The sequence below is a fragment of the Ovis canadensis genome, chromosome 14 (genome assembly GCF_042477335.2).
Source record: "Ovis canadensis isolate MfBH-ARS-UI-01 breed Bighorn chromosome 14, ARS-UI_OviCan_v2, whole genome shotgun sequence".
In the NCBI taxonomy this organism is placed as follows: domain Eukaryota; kingdom Metazoa; phylum Chordata; class Mammalia; order Artiodactyla; family Bovidae; genus Ovis; species Ovis canadensis.
Genome location: NC_091258.1, coordinates 64433455 through 64451900, shown reverse-complemented (window position 1 = coordinate 64451900; position 18446 = coordinate 64433455). Strand labels below are relative to the sequence as shown.

At 50.0% G+C, this 18446-nt stretch overlaps 1 protein-coding gene across 1 annotated transcript; it reads right to left on the bottom strand.

Moving 5' to 3' along the window:
* Positions 1-280: 280 nt before the first annotated feature.
* On the bottom strand, positions 281-16345 carry LOC138418938 (cell adhesion molecule CEACAM1-like). The gene is made up of 9 exons (XM_070289297.1): positions 16167-16345; positions 14908-15267; positions 13400-13677; positions 12242-12520; positions 3136-3247; positions 1921-1949; positions 1570-1601; positions 911-952; positions 281-665 (listed from the first exon to the last, which is right to left on the bottom strand). The coding sequence occupies exons 3-9, from the start codon at positions 13572-13574 to the stop codon at positions 600-602; spliced, it is 735 nt and encodes a 244-aa protein (XP_070145398.1). The 5' UTR covers positions 13575-13677; positions 14908-15267; positions 16167-16345; the 3' UTR covers positions 281-599.
* Positions 16346-18446: the final 2101 nt, after the last annotated feature.

Below are 18446 nucleotides of genomic sequence, written 5' to 3'. Positions count from 1 at the left end.
CAGAGACTCCATGCCCGGTGAGCAGGCACTGGGTGGTGCCTGGGACCCCAGGACAGTGTGAGGACTGCCGATGCCCACGTGGCTGCGAAGGGTCTGGTGACCCTCCTTTCCTGTTAGCATGCCCCCTCCCTCCATTCTCACAATCTTCCCCTTCCTTCCCCCCAGGGAATAGATGCGGAGGCCAGGTAACTAGAGCTATTGCGTTCCCTGAGGAACCATGGAGATACCGGAGCAGAGATTCAGGTGAATTTCTTGCTGGACAGGACGCAAGGGCACTATATTTTGCAACCAGAAGGAAAGTGCTCTTTATTCAGATCTCTCCGGTGGTCCGCAGTGGGTCACAAGCCCAGAGCTGCCCTGTTGGGACCTCCCCCCACTGTGGGAATCGCAGCCTGAGTTCTGGTTCATCTAGAGTTCAGGGCAGCCTGTCAGGGTGTCCAGGCATCCAGGAGGACCCTGAGCCTGGGCCCCGGTTCCCGAATAGCCTCAGGTCTCAGAGCTGGTTCTCTGCCTCAAGCTCTTCCTCTTGACCTCACTCAGGTCTTGGGTCTCAGGTAAGCTCTTTCCCACAGTCTGTTAAAGAGATGTGTTTGGAGGAACTAAGGTCCCACATCTGCTTTGTGGCTGATATGACAGTAAACGTCTGTGTCGGGGCGTAGTAATTCCTGCAAAAGAAAACCGACGCCTCCAAGCTCATGTAACCTTCTCAGATGGCTTCCCAGGGACTTCCCAGCCCCGGGTCACCCAGGGTCTGTTTGTATCAGAGGCTTTTGGTCCAGACCCACCTCACCTTCGTCCCCTTTCCATCTTTCCTGCTATTTCTTGGACCTTCAAACACAGCCAGCTGTGCAGGGGGCATTTCCTCTGCCCCTTGGGCTTATGGGACCAGACCCTGGATCCCCACACTCACCTGGTAGATGGGAGCTGGAGGCCTGGCATCAGGTCGGGAGGCCTGGGCATGGAGGAAGGAGGCATCACAGGAGAGGGAAGGAGAGTCATTTCTCCCGATCAGCCATCTCCAAGCCTGCAGCCCCCACCCCAATCCTCTCTGGGCTCTGTTTCCCATCCTTGTAAGCCTGGCTCCCCTGACTGATGATCCAGTACCCACTCTCCTCCTGGTTCGACCCCAAGGTTCTCCTGAGGTCAAGTGAGGGGACTGGGGCAGCCCCAGGATAAGGTGGTGGGTGGTCCCGTCCCTGAAGTGCATCCAGCTCCCAGCTTGGTGGGACTAGCCATGTCCTAACTACACTTACGAGCTTCCCTGGTGGCTCAGAAGACAAAGAATCTGCCTGCCATGCGGGAGACCCAGGCTCGATCCCAGGGTCAGGGAGATGCCCTGGAGAAGGCAATGGTTACCCATTCCAGATTCTTGCCTGGAGAAATCCATGGACAGAGGAGCCTGGCGGTCTACAGTCCATGGGGTCACAAAGGCTGGACACGACTGAGCGACTTTCAACTACTCTCAAGTGAAAGGGGTCAGCACAGTGCATCAGGGTTGGACAGGCCCCCTGCCCTGAGCCTGTGAAGCGGGAACCCTAGGGAGAAGAGACAAGGAAGGGATGTACTCACCGGGGAGACAGAGCTGCCAGAGGGACCACGTCCTGGGCGGAGACAGGAGTTAGCAACGAGCATGTGAGGAAGCTTAGCCCATGCTCTCAGGAGAGGCTGAGAGAGTCCACCTTCTGTAGAACCATGGAAGAAAGAGCCCCACCAAGGGAGAGACACTGGTAATTTCAGGCCCCAGTGAGGGCGAGGGGGCCTCCCAGGATTATAATTCACAGGACAAGCAGACTAGCCAGTCAGGGTCTGCTGTGCTGAGCCCCAGAGAAAGGGCCAGAGACCCTGGGGGAGGCAGGCAGGAACAGACAGGGCAGGGCCTGCCCTGGGCGCCCCGCTGTCCTGGGCTGAACAGACACTCACCTGAGATGGACGCTGGGGGCCACTTCCCTCTGTTGTGCAGGCAGCCGGGGTTAGGGAAGAAAAACATGCATATTTGTGAGGAGTGTAGAGGGAGGTCAAGGCTTTGGCGTTAGAACATGGGACAGGAGGATCCCCACCTCCAAGCAGGGGCTGGACACCTCTTTTCTCCACCAAGGCCGCTTAGAGGGGAGGGCCCAGCAAGAAAGCTGAGCAAAGTCCTTAAGAAGCTGTATCTGGCTGAGTCCAGAGGGGGAGCACCATAGGCTAATAGAGTTCAGAAGAAAGTGGCCAACGAAGGGACCAGGGCTCTGGGAAAGGCATCTATCCATCCAGAGCTTTGTCTGAGTAGACGCATCATGCTTATGGGGAGAGCAGGGCCAGTGCGTGGGGAGGAAAGGGAAGCCAGCGACTCTGGGGTCTCACTGAGGGCAGTGTCGCTGCTGTGGCCCCCTGCCCTCACCCAGGAGCTGCTGAAATGTGACAGCGGCCTTGTCCTCTGTCTCCATCACCTGGACCTGAAGTGTAAAGACATCCCACCACCCGCTGACCTGGCACGATGTTCTGTCTCATGATCTGGGCGGTTGTTAACGCATCTGCCAGCTGGGGGCATTTGACCCCACCTGGCATGTCCAGACTTCCACTCTCTAGCCAAGTGTGACCTTGGTCAGGATGCCCCTCAGATCCTGGCCCTGTGACTGCCCCTCATAGAGTAGCTGCATTTAAATATACAGGAAGAGATACCTTTCTCTCAGTACTTACTACCTGTCAGCCTACATATAGGGAACTAGGACATGCAGGGGTCTCAGTTGTGTTAACTGATAAATGAGGCTTCCCTGGTGGCTCAGAGGTAAAGAATCCGCTTGCCAATGCAGGAGACGCGGGTTCGATCCCTAGGTCAGGAAGATTCCCTGGGGAAGCAAATGGCAACCCACTCCAGTATTCCTGCCTGGAAATTCCATGGACACAGGAGTCCATGGAGTGGCAAAAGAGATGGACCCAACTTCGTGACTAAATAACAAAATAAATGAGGACGGTGTTAAGGAAGCTGCCACAGGTCAATACCAGGTGAGGCAGGAACTAAAGGATGAGAGAGAATATCCATGGGGAAGTGGGGAGGTCCTGGAGATCCAGGCCGGAAATTGGAGGATGGGGTGTCCCTCCTCTAGGACTAGGGTCAACCTGGGGCAGCAGCAGCATCTGGGAATGCCACTGTACCTGTGAAGGAAAATCAAACGCCCCAGGACAGCCAGCGGCGTCAGCACAAGCAGGACCCCAATCACGATGCCAGTAATGGCCCCCACGCCGAGGCCTCTGCTGTTTTCTTGCCCTGAGAGCAGAAGAAGAAGAGAGAGGGAAAATGAGCTCCGAGTTCACTGGAGGGAACACCCAGAGGAGTCTGACGGGAGGGCCTGGTTAGGAGGAAGGAAATGCTCTGAGCCCCGTGTGGTTGCATGTTTTGTCATCACGGTGTCCTCCCAACTCTCCCACCGCACGTGGTTGCATCATTTTCCTCTTATTCAGATTTGAAGCCCTGGACTTGCTCTAACTCTCCATTCTCTCACGGTAGCCAATTCCATGTCCTGTTCATTTTCCTCTGAAGGACTCTTTTCATCTCACATTATGCCCCCGCCCTCTGATTTTTTCTTTCCATCACTATTGTGGGTGGTGGAGGGCAGGTCCTCTCCAGTCCACTAACACTGACTGGTTAATCATATGAGCCAATGTTTCCAGCTCCTCCTGTGCGACTGGCACAGGGGGAAATCCTTCACACCAGGCTCTTAGGGAGGGGCTGTCATCCCCACTGTACACACAGATCTGAGACACACAGTAGTTCAGTAGATCACCGGAAGCCACAGAACTAATAGCGGGTGCAACAAAATGCAAGCAAGTTGTTTGGCTTTACAGTCAAAAACCACCCTGTTGAAAACCAAAATATCACCAGTGAAAATGTTTCTTGCATGCTGACTCTGTGGAGGGACCCAGAGAAGGATTTTAATCTCATCAACTTCCTGGTGAACAGCCTCTGAACAGCCTTAACATCCAGCTGTTCTCCAGGTTTAAGATGAGGAAACTGAGGCACAAGATCCAGTGTGCTGCCCACAGTCAAACAACTCTCACAAATAGCAACCAAACTAAGACAAGATGAGCTAAGTTTTGAACAATTAATTGGACACATTGTTCTACAGGCTCTGAATGGAGACCGCATCCTCATCATTTGCTTTCATTACACACCCACTTCCTGAGAAATCATGAGGGAAGGTGTAGAGGTGTTGAGGGTCACTTAGAGTGCCCAGCTGGGGAGCTGGGGTCTCATCTGCAGACTCTGACGTGGGGAGACTCTACACTGGGGGGATCCTGCATCCTCTGTCCTGACACTGTTGATTGTGTGGGGCAGCATCCCCTTCTCAGGGAGCCGTAAACTCCGCTCCTCAATTCACTGACCAGTGGATGCATGTCCCCATGTCACCTGATCTGTTTGCACCTGGACTGGAATGCTCATGGGATTTCTCAGAGGTAGGGACTGACTACCAAAGAGCATGACCTTCGCCTGTGTTTCCAGATCTCTTGGACGGATGCCTATGTCCATGGAATTCTCCAGGTAAGAATACTGGAGTGAGTTGCCATTTCCTCCTCCAGGGGATCTTCCCCACCCAGGGATCGAACCTGCATCTCTTACTCTCAGGGATTAGCATTGGAAGGCAGGTTCTTTGGTTCTTAAACACTAGCCCCACCTGTGAAGCCCCTAGAGAGGGAAGAGGGGACATCAAACTTGAGGACAAGTCCAGTTCCTTGGCTGATCCTTACCATCTGAGAGCTCCGAGGGATGAGCCTTCCTTCTCAGGGTCCAAAACTAGCCTCCTGTCTGTTCTGGTTTTCTACTCCTAATGTGCTTGTCTGAGACTGACTCAGGTAGCTATATAATCAAGGTCCATGTCTAAAGCACTGGAGTCCTCAGTGTGAGGGGATGGCTGTCTCCATAACTAGGCAGGTCTAAGGAGAACCTGCTTCTCAAGAAAGATGTTTTCTTCCTTGTTGTTAAATTATTTAAACAGGGTTGAAGAAAATCTGGAGCTGAAGTGTAAGAAGTGAAAACAGTAACTTGGAAGGGTGATTCCTCAGCACATTTGAGCAGGTAGAAGAAAAAACCCATGAACGTGTAGAAAAAAAAAAAAAAGAAATTATTCAGACTGGGGATTAGAAAGAAAAAAAAAAAATGAGGACTGGTGACTCCAGGCAAAGTATTATGCAGAACTCCATCAAGTGAACAAACGTGCAGAATGGCAGTTTTTGAAGTAGAAAGAGAGAGGAAAGCACTGAAAAAAATGTTTAAAATTAAAGGTTTAAAACTTTCCAAGCTAGATGGGAGATTACCTATCAAGGGTGGTTTAGAACTCCACAAAAGAATCTTTCCCGATACAGATGTTTTGACACAATTTAGTCAAATTGCTGAAATACTGAGGGAAAGAGGAAATGATTAAAGCTGCAAGAGAGAAGTGGCTCATCACTTACAGTGGATCTTCAACAAGGTGAAAAGCAAATTTCACATCAGAGACTGGGGGCTAGAAGATATTGGGATGACTGAATTAAGTCCTACATGAAAGATTTCAACCAGGAAAGCAATGCCCAGAAAAAGTCTTCTTCAATGAAGCTCAAATTAAGACTTTCGTAGATAAACAATAGTCAAGGGACTTTATTCCTCGGAGACATGCCTCATATGAAACGTAAAGAGGATCCTTTAAAATGACTGTTCAAACACTGGACAGTAACTCAAAGCCACAGGAATGTATAAAGAACAGTGGTCAGGAGAAGACCAAGGTGGGGGATGTGGAGTACGTCTCTCTGCACAGATGCATCAGGAACACACCTTCAGAGACAGAAGTGCATGCAGAACACCAGCTGAGAGTGGAGAGGAGGACCTGACCAGCGGAAAAGAATATACAGATCCACGCCGAACACGGACGCGGACAGCGAAACACCTGATCGGCGGCAGCTCCAACCAAAAGACACACTGGCTGAATGGATACAAACACAAGACCCATATATACGCGGTCCACCAGAAACCCACTTCAGACCTAAAGACACAGGCAGACTGAAAGCGAGAGGATGGAAAAATACATTCCAGTGAGAGCTTTACTTCCTTTCCCATCTGGATTCCTTTTATTTCTTTCTCTTCTCTGACTGCTGTAGCTAGGACTTCCAGATCGATGCTGAATAATAGTGCTGGAAGTGGACACCCTTGTCTTGTTTCTGATCTTAGGGGGAATCCTTTCAGTTTTTCACCGTTGAGAATAATGTTTGCTGTAGGCTTCTCATATGTGGCCTTTAGTATGTTGAGGTAGGTTCCTTCTATGTCCATTTTCTGAAGAGTTGTCATCATAAATGGGTGCTGAATTTTGTCAAAGGCTTCTTCTGCATCTATTGAGATGATCACATGGTTTTTATCTTTCAATTTGTTAATATGATATATCACATGATTGCTTAGCATATATTGAAGAATCCTTGCATCACTGGAATAAACCCAACCTGATCATGGCTTACAAACTTCTTGATGTGTTGCTGAATTCTGTTTGGTAAAATTCTGTTGAGGATTTCTGCGTCTCTGCCCATCAGTCATATTGGCCATAGTGTTCTTTTTTAGTGTTGTCTTTGTCTGGTTTTGGTATCAGAGTAATGGTGGCCTCATAGAATGAAATTGGAAGTGTTCTTTCCTCTGCAATTTTTTGAAAGAGTTTTAGAAGGATAGGCATTCGCTCTTCTCTAAATGTTTGAGAGAATGTTCTTGTGAAGCCATTTGGTCCTGGACTTTTCTTTTTTGGGAGATTTTTGATCACAGCTGCAATTTCAGTGCTTGTAATGGGGTTGTTTGTGATTTCTATTTCTTCCTGGTTGAGTCAGGAAGACTGAACCAGTCTTCCTGGTTCAGTCCAAGACTGAACTTTTCTAAGAATCTGTCCATTTCTTCCAGGTTAGCCATTTTATTGCCATATAGTTTTCATAATAGTCTCTTATAATCCAAAACCAGTTCTCAGAGGGAAGTTGATAACAATACAATCCTACCTCAAGAAACAAGAAAAACATTGAATAGACTACCTCACGTTACACTTAAAACAACTGGAAAAAGAAGAACAAAAAACCCCAAAATTAGTAGAAGGAAATAAATCATCAAGATCCGAGCAGAAATAAATGAAAAAGAAATGAAAGAAACAATAGTAAAGAGCAATAAAACTAAAAGGTCGTTCTTTGAGAAAATAAAATTGACAAACTTTTAGCCAGACTCATCAAGGAAAAAAACAGAAGAATCAAATCAACAAAATTAGAAATGAAGAAGGAGAGGTTAAAACAGACAATACAGATGGGAAAAGAAGTAAAGCTCTCACTGTTTGCAGATGACAGGATAATGTACATAGCAAACCCTAAAGCAGAAAATTACTAGAGTTAATCAGTGAATTTAGCAAAGTTGCAAATAAAAAATCAATACACAGAAACCACTTGCATTTCTATAAACTAACATTGAAAAATCAGAAAGAGAAATTAAGGAATCAATCCCATTCATCATTACAACAAAAAGAATTAAATATCTAGGAATAAACTTACCTAAGGAGACAAAAGAACTGTACCCAGAAAAGTATAAGACACTAATGAAGGAAATCAAAGACGACAAAAACAGATGGAGAGATACTCCTTGTTCCTGGTACGAAGAACCAATACTGTGAAAATGATGATACTACCAAATGCAATCTACAGATTCCATGTGATCCCTATCAAACTACCAATGACATTTTCCACAGAACTAGAACAAAAAAATTCACAATTCATATGGAAACACAAAAGACCCCAAATAGCCAAAGCAGTCTTGAGAAAGAAGAATGGAGCAGGAGGAATCAACCTTCCTGACTTCAGATTATACTACAAAGCTACAGTCATCAAGACAGTATGGTACTGGCACACAAAAAGACATGATTTTTTGTGTGCCAGTACCATACATAGAAAGAAACATAGGCCAATGAAACAAGACAGAAAGCCCCCAAATAAACCCAGGCATCTATGGGTACCCTGTTTTGTTTTGTTTTGTTTTTTCACAAAGAAGGAAAAAATACAGAATGGGGCAAAGAGAGCCTCTTCAATAAACGGTGATGAGAAAACTGGACAGCTACAGGTAAAAGAATGAAATTAGAACAATTCCCAACACCACACACAAACTCAAAATGGTTTAGAGACCTTAATATAAGACCAGAAACTATAATTTTCTTAGAGGAAAATATAGGCAGAACACTCGATGACATAAACCAAAGCAAGATCCTCTATGACCCACCTCCTAGAGTCATGGAAATAAAAACAAAAGCAAAAAAGTGGGACCTGATTAAACTTAAAAGCTTTTACACAGCAAAGAAAAATACCAGTTCAGGTCAGTTCAGTTACTCAGTCATGTCCGACTCTTTGCGACCCCATGAATCGCAGCATGCCAGGACTCCCTGTACATCACCAACTCCCGGAGTTCACTTAGACTCACGTCCATCGAGTCCATGATGCCATCCAGCCATCTCATCCTCTGTCGTCCCCTTCTCCTCCTGACCCCAATCCCTCCCAGCATCAGGGTCTTTTCCAATGAATCAACACTTCGCATGAGGTGGCCAAAGTACTGGAGTTTCAGCTTTAGCATCATTCCTTCCAAAGAAATCCCAGGAGTGATCTCCTTCAGAATGCACTGGTTGGATCTCCTTGCAGTCCAAGGGACCCTCAAGAGTCTTCTCCAACACCACAGGTCAAAAGCATCAATTCTTCGGCGCTCAGCCTTCTTCACAGTCCAACTCTCACATCCATACATGACCAAGGAAAAACCATAGCCTTTACTAGACGGACCTTTGATGGCAAGGTGAAAATACAGCTGTCAGAATGGGAGAAAATACTAGCAAATTAAATAACTGACAAAGGGTTAATTTCCAAAATATACAAGCAGCTCATACAACTCAATACCAGAAAAAAAAAAAACCCAACCCAATCAAAAAGTGGGAAAAAGACCTAAACAGACACTTCTCCAAAGAAGACATCAGTCAGTCAGTTCAGTTGCTCAGTCGTGTCCAACTCTTTGCGACCTCATGATTCGCAGCATGGGAGGCCTCCCTGTCCATCACCAACTCCTAGAGTTCACTCAGACTCATGCCCATCGAGTCAGTGTTGCCATCCAACCATCTCATCCTCTGTTGTCCCCTTTTCCTCCTGACCCCAATCCCTCCCAGCATCAGAGTCTTTTCCAGTGAGTCAACTCTTCTCATGAGGTGGCCACAGTACTGGAGTTTCAGCTTTAGCATCATTCCTTCCAAAGAAATCCCAGGACTGATCTCCTTCAAAATGGACTGGCTGGATCTCCTTGCAGTCCAAGGGACTCTCAAGAGTCTTCTCCACACCATAGTTCAAAAGCATCAATTCTTCGGTGCTCAGCTTTCTTCACAGTCCAACTCTCACATCCTTACATGACCACTGGAAAAACCATAGCCTTGACTAGACGGACCTTAGTCATCAGAGTAATGTCCCTGCTTTTGAATATGCTATCTAGGTTGCATAGAGATGGCTAACAAACACATGAAAAGAAGCTCAACATGGCTCATTCTTAGAGAAATTCAAATCAAAACTACAATGAGACATCACTTCACACCAGTCAGAATGGCCATCGTCAAAAAGTCGACAAACAATAAATGTTGGAGACGGTGTGAGAAAAGGGAACGCTCTTGTACTGTTGGTGGGAATGTAAATTGATACAGCCACTATGGAAGATAGAATGGAGACTCCTTTAAAAACTAGGAATAAAACCACCATATGACCCAGCAATCCCACAGCTGGGCACATATCCCGAGGAAACCAAAACTGAAAAAGACACCTGTAACCCATTGTTCATTGCAGCACTATTTACAAGAGCCGGAACGTGAAAGCAACCTAGATGTCCATTGACAGATGAATGGATACAGAAATTGTGGTGCACAGACACAATGGAGTAACCTCAGCCACAAAAAGGAACGCCTTTGAGTCAGTTCTAATGAGGTGGATGGACCTAGAAACTATTATACAGAGTGAGGTAAACCAGAAAAAGAAAGATAAATACCGTATTCTAACGCATATATACGGAATCTAGAAAAATGGTCCTGAAGAATTTACTTACAGGGCAGCAATGGAGAAACAGACATAGAGAACAGACTTATGGACACGGGGAGAGAGGAGGAGAGGGTGAGATGTGTGGAAAGAGTAACGTGGAAGCTGACATTACCGTATGCAAAACAGATAGCCAATGGGAAATTGCTGTATGGCTCAGGAAACTCAGACAGCGGCTGTGTATCAGCTTTGAGGGGATGGGGAGGGAGGTTCCAAAGGGAGGGGTAAATGTACGCCTATGGCTGATTCATGTTGAGGTTTGACAGAAAAAACAGAATTCTGTAAAGCGATTATCCTCCAATAAAAAACTAATTAAAGAAAAAAGGACAGTGCTAAGAGTGATCCAAGGTAGCTATCTCATTTAAGCCAATATTTTTGTCTTTCTTGCAATGGCTTGCTTTTCTTTCTCATTTCAAAGGTATTTCTTGGAACAATATTTATAAATCTGTATAATGGACACACACTGTATAAGGATGGCTGAAATTTATGACAATATGTGTATAAAATCGGGGGGATGGAGATGTATAGGAGCACCTCGTCTGTTTTACGCATCATAGAACCTAGTTGATATTTCAACCAGATAGATACATGTTTAAAATATTAATTGTCATCTTCAAGTTAGCCCCTAAGAAAAGAACTGAAATATATGTGGAAAGGGAAAGATAGAATCAAAACAACACCTAAGAAAGGAAACCACTTAACTACCAAAGAGGAAGAAATAGAGGAATTAATAGGACAAATACCAAGTAGTGAGATGGCAGAAGCTCTTTCCTATCAGGAAGTATCTGACTCATATATCGCCTCAACCTTGAAATTAAAGGCACAGAATCACAGAATGGATTAAAATTATGACCCATCTCTATACTCTCTTCAAGGGACTCACTTTAGATACAAAGACATAGGTTGAAGTAAGGTGAGAAAAAGATATTCTATGCAAATAGTAATAAAAAGAGAATTGTGGTGGCTGTATGACTGTCTGATATAATAATCTCTAAATCAAAAAAGCCTACAAGAGACAAAGTAAGACATTACATATCAAGAAAAGTTTCATTCACTAAGGAAATCGAACAATTATAAGCATCATGCACCTAACACCACCAGATTTGTGAATCAAAATGGACAGCATCGAGGGGAGAAACAGCTCGGTCACAACAGTGACACGACAACACCCAGCTTTCAATGATGGATGCGGCAGTCAGAGGGAATTTCAGTGAGAAACTAGGGGTCATGAGAGCACTGCAAACCAGAGACCTAGCCGACCAACAGACAACACACAGTCGTAGGCGTTTATGTTGCACAAATTACGGTCCTCAAGGCCCCCATCTCTCACCACACACGACCACCGCCCATCCTGGGGAGAAATGGTGTCACTTCCACTGTAGAGACGACGGCGCAACTAAGAAAGACAGGGGGAGGGAGGTGGAGTCGAGTGTGCTGGCAAGCCCGCAATCACAGCAGTGCCAGCTAGCATGCGGACACTTCCTGCCTGAACACAGCTGCTGTGATCCCACCTTCACTGGGGCGCGTATTCACAAAGCTCTATAAAGTGCATACCACACACCACGGGACACATAAGGAAGGGGAGGGTTAGCCTTTGTGACTCACCGGGGCTTCCCAGCAGGTGCTAGTGGTAAACATCCCACCTGCTAATCAGGAGACATAGGACACAGGGACCCAGTCCCGGGTGGGAAAGATCCCCCGGAGGAGGTCACGGCAACCCCTGCAGTGGAAGGTGGAGTCTTCACCGCTGGGCTGCCCAGGAAGTCCCAGCGACTGATTTTAGCGCTGCTTCCTGAGGTCTTGGCAACGAGGCTTCACAGCAGAGGGCCAGGAGAAATCAGGGGGTGAGGAGGGGAGAGACAGCACATGTTCCAATTGCTTGAAGTGAAGGAAATGAGATGATAGGCTAATTGTTGGTGGAATTAATAAAGGAAGATTATCCAGGTTAAAATGGGCTTCCCTGGTGGCCTATACGGGAAGAGCGCCTGCAGTGCAGTAGACTCGGGTTCCATCCTTGGGTCAGGATGATCCCCTGGAGTAGCAAATGGCACCCACTCCAGGGATCTTGCCTGGGAAATCCCATGGACAGAGTAGCCTAGTGAGCTCAAGTCCGTGGTGTCACAGAGAGTCGGACACCACTGAACGACTAAGACAGGAGGCGATGATGGCCACTCACAGGTCACACGCAGCATGAGGGTCTCACTTCTGCTGGAGCTGCCCCTGTTGGAGGCCTCACACTGATAATCCCCGGTGTCCTCTCTGCTGACGGGGTCTATGGTGAGGGTGCTCTTGTCTGAAGAGAGTGTCATCCTCTCTGCGAGGAGGAGACTCTGGCCTTTGAAGAACCAGTGTATGGAGACCCCATTCTCATCTGCGAGGCAGGTCAGGAGCACGGGGCCCTCGCGTTCTGTGACTGTGGTGTTGCTGGCTTGGAGGGCAGGCCGTGCCACTGGGGCTGTGGAGAGACAGGGCGGTGACTGCTGAGAGTGTTTCGGGGGCCTGGGCCTTGCTCCCTCCACAGTCTCCGGGCCCAGTGACCTCTGTAAAGGCGACTGTGAGGAAGGCCCTGGGTCTTTGTTCAGATGACAACAGGAAAGAGACGATCGCACATCTCCTCTGACCCCCAGATCACGGCATGGGGACCCTTGCCTGGTCGCTGGGACAACACTCTAGTACGGGACAGCTCTGTGCTATCAGCCCTGGGAAACTTGGTTTTCTGCCTGTGGTGCTATCCAGGCCAGACAGGGAGTGCAGGACCTGAGAGTACATGTTGTGATTGGGGAATAGAGAACCTGGGCGCATTGCCAGGGCCTCATACTGACAAGCCGGGAGCGCTGTGTGGCTGGGTGAGAGGCTGTGTGGCAGGAGAGCTTGAGGTACCCTCTGGATGGTCAGAGGAGTCTGAGGGGGAAGTGGTGGGGTGTCCGGACCATTTGGAGCAAAGAGCAGAAAGCCACACGTGGTGCAATCAGATGGAAGGGAAGTTCCGGGTCTGTACTGGGGCCCCAGGGTCCTTCTGAGCTGTTCACACGCTTGTCTGAAAAATTTGCAATCATTACCATCATGCTCACTCACTGTGAGTCTGACGTTAATTTGTTTCTCCCATCTTATTCTGGTGATCCTCAGCCACCAACACAGAGCAGCCCATCCCCTCCCTGGCTTCATTCAAGGTGGACCTGCCTGGACTTGCCTGGGACAGGAAGTCATGGCCAGTCTGGGTGTCCAGGGGTGATGGCCCATGTACTCGGACCTGAGAGGGATGGGTGTCAATTGGCCTCTGGCAACGTGCATTTGGGTGGGCAGCTCACGTCACCTAGGAACAGAGGTTACTCACAGAGGACATCCAGGGTGAATGGGTCACTGCGGCTGACACTCACTGGGTTCCGGGCTTCACACACATAGGGTCCTGTGTCATTCCTTGTCACGGCGACTACTGTGAGAGTCCTCTTGTCCTTGGACAGTTCCAGCCTCATGCCCTTCGGGAGGCTCTGACTGTTGATCCACCACATGTAGGAGGTGTTCTGAGTCTCAGATCCACATGTTAACACCACAGTGTCCTCGTGCTCCCAGGGTTGGAGTTGTTGCTGGTGATGACGGGTGTGGGTAGCACCGCTGTGCAGATAACAGAAAGAACATTGCTCTGAGTTTCCCTGGTGGCTCAGACAGTAAAGAATCTGCCTACCATTGCAGAAGCCCTGGGCTCAATCCCTGGGTTGGGAAGATCCCCTGGAGATGGGAAGTGCTACCCAGTCAGCATTCTTGCCTGGAGAGTTCCAAGGACAGTGGAACTTGCTGGGCTATAGCACACGGGGTAGCAAAGAGTGGGACATGATTGAGTGACTAACACTTTCCCTTTCTTTATACCTTTGTCTCCTGTAGAAACACCTTTAACAAAACTGGCATCCTTCGCCTCTCAGCCAGACAGAGTCTTTAACGATAAGGCATGCTTGTGCATGGCAAGACAAATGCATGGGGACCTTAGCTCAGAGTGTGAGGCCACCTGCTCTATGTCTGCGACAAGCACAGGCTTCCTGGGGGGTCAACTGTGCAGCAGCGTTTAGTGGTGGACAGACCTGGGTGGGATTCAGAGACCACCTGGTGTCTCTCCTAGTTTCATCAACCAGCCTCGGGAGAGAGCTCCCTGGGCGGCACCCTGGGGTCGAGGAGCTGCCAGGAGTGTCTTCCTTCCTCTGTTCCTCTCTGGGGGTGCTGAGATTTCTCTGGCGTCTCCAAGTCCCCCAGGGCATTTGCTTGATTCCTGGGGATGTTGTACCTGTGTGCTCTCCATGCCAAGTCTCAGGAGGAGGACCAGGCTGTGCCCCTGCGTGGATGTGGCTCTCGGGGCTGAGCCCTGGCTGGTGACCAGCTTAGGAGCCTAGGGATTTGGCACAGGCTTCCCGGTGTCACTGGAGGCAGGAGCCCTGGGACAGGGTCTGGGAGGGGCTTCCTGGGGCTGAGCTTCTCTGTGAGGATCCCTGGGGCCCTCAGGCCAGGGTCTTCCCTGAATCCTGCAGGGTCTTCCTCAGGGTCCTGGTCACGGGGAGGGGCCAGGGGGCTGGACTGAGAGTGCTGTCCCTCTGCTGAGTCCCTCCATCAGCCCGTCCTTCTCTCTGCACAGTGTCTGCAGGGCCTGGCTTCCTGGAAGCATTTCTGACCCTTTGGAGTTTGTCTCCACAGTGTGTGTCCTGCACTGAATGTTCAAACCCCGACACGGGACATAATGCAGAGGGGGATGGGGGCAACTTCCGGGGCTGTCAGTCCTGTGTGAACAGAATTCAACCGAAACACTCCACCCCCGCCCCCGCCTGCCAAACACCTCGAGGTCAGACAGGAAGCACTCACGGTGCACGTGGAGGTGTCCAGTTTGTATTTCTGTCTGTAAATTTTTCTTTGTAACGAGCTGGGTGTAGGGTCCTGTGTCTCTCTGGGTGACGTTCCGGATCAGCAGGGTTCCGTTGGGGTAAACTGTCTCCCGTCCGCTGTATACAGACCCATTGGTAGTTGCATTATTATCTACCCTATACGATGCAATTAGCTGGGCGTTGTCTACCCTTTCTCCTCTGTACCAGGCATAGCCTAGAGGATTCTTTTCCACGATGCGGGCAAGTAGAAGAACATCCAACCCTTCTGCAGCAAGGGGGGGCACCGTTTCAACAGTGAGCTGGGCAGTTGTGGGTGGGGTCCAGAAATTTAAGAGTGCGACTGGGAGGGAAGAGAGAGAAATCGATTACTATTGTGACCTGCGTGGGGAATGGAAAAATGGTACTCTGGGTCCTGAGCTGGTCTCTTTATCCCTCCGCCTTACTGTGGGTGTGGGTGTGGGTATGTTTGTGTGTGTGTGTGGTTCAAGGTCAGCAGCCTGACCCCCGTCACTTCTGCCCCTCTGGGCTGTTTTTCCCTCTGCTCCCCTAGCTGTCCCTGGCCCACCCCCTCGCTGCCCTCACACGCCTGCTCACATTCAGGGCCTCTTGGGAGATGACCCTCCCCCCCGACCAGCTGCTGTAAAGGCCCTCCGTGCTCACTGCTGACCCTTCCCCGCTCCGGTTCCTGCGTGACGCCTGGAGCACCTGCCAGCACACTCTCCATCTCTCTGCTTGTGTGTCTACCTCCCCACAGAGCGCGGGCTCCGTGAGGGCAGGGACTTGTCTGATCCAGCTTGAAACGCAGGGCCTGGACCAGGCTCCAGACATTAGTACCTGGGGATGAAGGAAGGAGAGTTCCCAGCAATTCCACAGCCTGGTGTTTATTTGTCAGTTTCTAAGGGTGCCGGGTAAGGACAGTGTTTAGTGTCCTGGTTATGTCTTTTTCTGTAGTGACACTCAGATAGAAATTGTTATTATCATCATCAGTCTTCAACAGTTACTGCTCAGTGAAGAATTACACATAATACCTACAGCAGTTGAGTCTTCCCGCCCCTCGCCAGCTCTAGCTCATGCAGAGTCTCCTGTGGCTGAGCCCCTCCCTCCCCTGTTCCGCTGCCCTCTACCCTCAGGTCTGAACAGAAGGGCTCTGTCCCCTCTCAGAGCCCTGTCTCCCCCAGGGACCAGCCAGGCTCTCGTTCTCCAGTCTCCGTCCCCTCCCTGAAAACTGTCCCCTCTCACCTGCCAGCAGGAGCCTGCTCCAGGGCACATGCCGCCTGCTTGCAGGGCCTGACGGGGGCTCCATGGTGCCTGCGGTCTGCTGTGTCCCTCTCTCTGTGAGGAGAACTTCCTCTCCAGAAACGCTCACAAGCCCTGCGTCCTTGTGTGAGCTCTGCTGTCCTTCCCGCTCTGTGCTCTGTGCTGGGCCTGCGGGGGAGCAGGAGAACTTCGCTGGGTCACGTGGCCCGGGGGCGGGGTCTCTGCTCAGGCTCCGCCCCCTGCCGCCCCTCTCCTCCTTCCCTCCCTAGTGGCCCCCTTCCCCCTTCCCCCTCTGTCTGTATTTCTATTCCCTGAACTCTGCTGAGTCCTCTGCCTTCTAGAGCAGTGATTCTCCACCTACACACACACACACACACACACACACACACCCCTACACACACACACCTCTACTCACACATACCTACACACACAGCTACACACAGACACCTAGATATACACACATCTATACACACACACATGCACACACACACAACCTTGTCTGGAAAAGCACAACCTTGGAGTGTCTAGGTCCGGGGACCCCACTGCTCTGGATCAGATGCACACCCAGCCTCCCCTATAGCCCTCCCTCATCCCCTTCTGGCTTTTCCCTTCAGAGGAGGAGCCTGAGGGTGGGGGGTGCATCAGGAACGCTTGTCACAGGGACGTCCTCCCCACGGTGTGTGGGAATCACCTGTGGAGCTTCTTGAAGACTGCGAACCCCCAGGTCACACCTTAGAAATGCTGTTTCAGCAGCCGCCAGGTGACACGCTTGCCCAGCCTGGCTGAGACCCCAGAACAGCGGTTAGCCCACCCTACCCACCCCATGTTGGCCTCGCTGTGCTTTGTTCTGGGGTCTCTCAGCACAGTCACAGATCCAGGGGTTTCCAAATTTTGGTGGTAATTGTTCCTGTGACACAGAAACCCAGCTCGATGCCCAGGGTCTTCCTGTTGTTCTCAAATATCTGGGAAGATTGCAGATATTGGACCCGCCTGAAGGTCACACTGACTCTGGAGGAGAGAAAGGGGTCACGAGAGTGATGACTGGAGAGTGGACCTGACCTCTACCTTAGCCTGTCACCAGCCTGGCATCTGTTTTCAGGGACTGCTGCTGTTGCTGCTGCTAAGACACTTCAGTCGTGCCTGACTCTGTGCGACCCCATAGACAGCAGCCCAGGAGGATCCTCCCTCCCTGGGACTCTCCAGGCAAGAGTACTGGAGTGGGTTGCCATTTCCTTCTCAAATGCATGCATGCGTGCTAATTCTCTTCAGTTGTGTCCAACTCTGTGCGACCCTATGGGCAGTAGCCCACCAGGCTCCCCGCCCACAGGATTCTCCAGGCAAGAATACTTAAGTGGGTTGCCATTGCCTTCTCCAGGAACAGAGACCCAGAACTGGGTGTCAGGAGGAGCTGCAGTTGGCAGGTGAGAAGGGAAAGCTTTCCTGTGTGTCCTGGGAAGAGAGGGACCTGGTGCTGAGGGTGGGCTGCATCTGGGCTCCCTGGTCCTCGGGTCAAGTTCTAGGAGACTCTCCCTCTCTGTATCTGTTGCCTGAGCCTTGGTTAAGAAACTGTCCAGGTCTTCCTTGCCATTCCAGGGCCTCCTCTGTCAGCCTGGCTGATCTTTGTGAGGTCGCTGTGATCTTTCCCATGGGTGGTTTCAGGCAGGGATGGGAGCTGGCATGGGTGCCCATAGGCCCCTAGAAGGTTGGGCAGGGTAGTGTGGGCACCCAGGAGGGGCTCTGAGGGTCTGTTAGAGAAGGGGTCCCCTGGGGCCTAACGCCTAATGACCTGAGGTGAAGCTGATGTAATAATAATAGGTGTAAGTGCACAGTAATTGTAACGCACTTGCATTATCCCAAAATCATCTCCACCACTCCGCAATTGTCTTCCATGAGACAGGTCCCTGGTTCCCTTAAGGTTGGAGACCGCTATTTAGAAGGAGGGATGGAAATCAGGCTCCTTCTCCACTTCCTTAGGCAAAACAAAGTTCACCTGTTAATTTCCTGTTAATTTTCTGTTTGGCCCAATGTTGCCCCCTGGAGGTCATGAACAGACCTAGGGAAAATGTAACGGGCTGCACAGGGGTGCCAACGCCAAAGGGTGTGAGCTGGCTGTGCACCCTGGCCAGAGGTGGGCACTGACCTCCAGACTAGAGGCTATCAGCCGGAGTTCAGGTCACTGTGGGTCCCCAGGCTTCCCGACTTCATCCCAGTGCAGGGTGAGCCCAGGGAGACGATGGGCATTGTTCAGTGGCAGGAGAACCA

Coding starts and splice junctions, on each gene's coding strand:
- LOC138418938 (XM_070289297.1), bottom strand. CDS start 13,574: ATGTGGTGGATCAACAGTCAGAGCCTCCCGAAGGGCATGAGGCTGGAA. Junction 3,248..12,241: donor CCTCATGCTGCGTGTGACCT/GTGAGTGGCCAT, acceptor TTCTGCTCTCAG/GGCAAGAAAACAGCAGAGGC. Junction 1,602..1,920: donor GCCCCCAGCGTCCATCTCAG/GTGAGTGTCTGT, acceptor GTCTCCGCCCAG/GACGTGGTCCCTCTGGCAGC.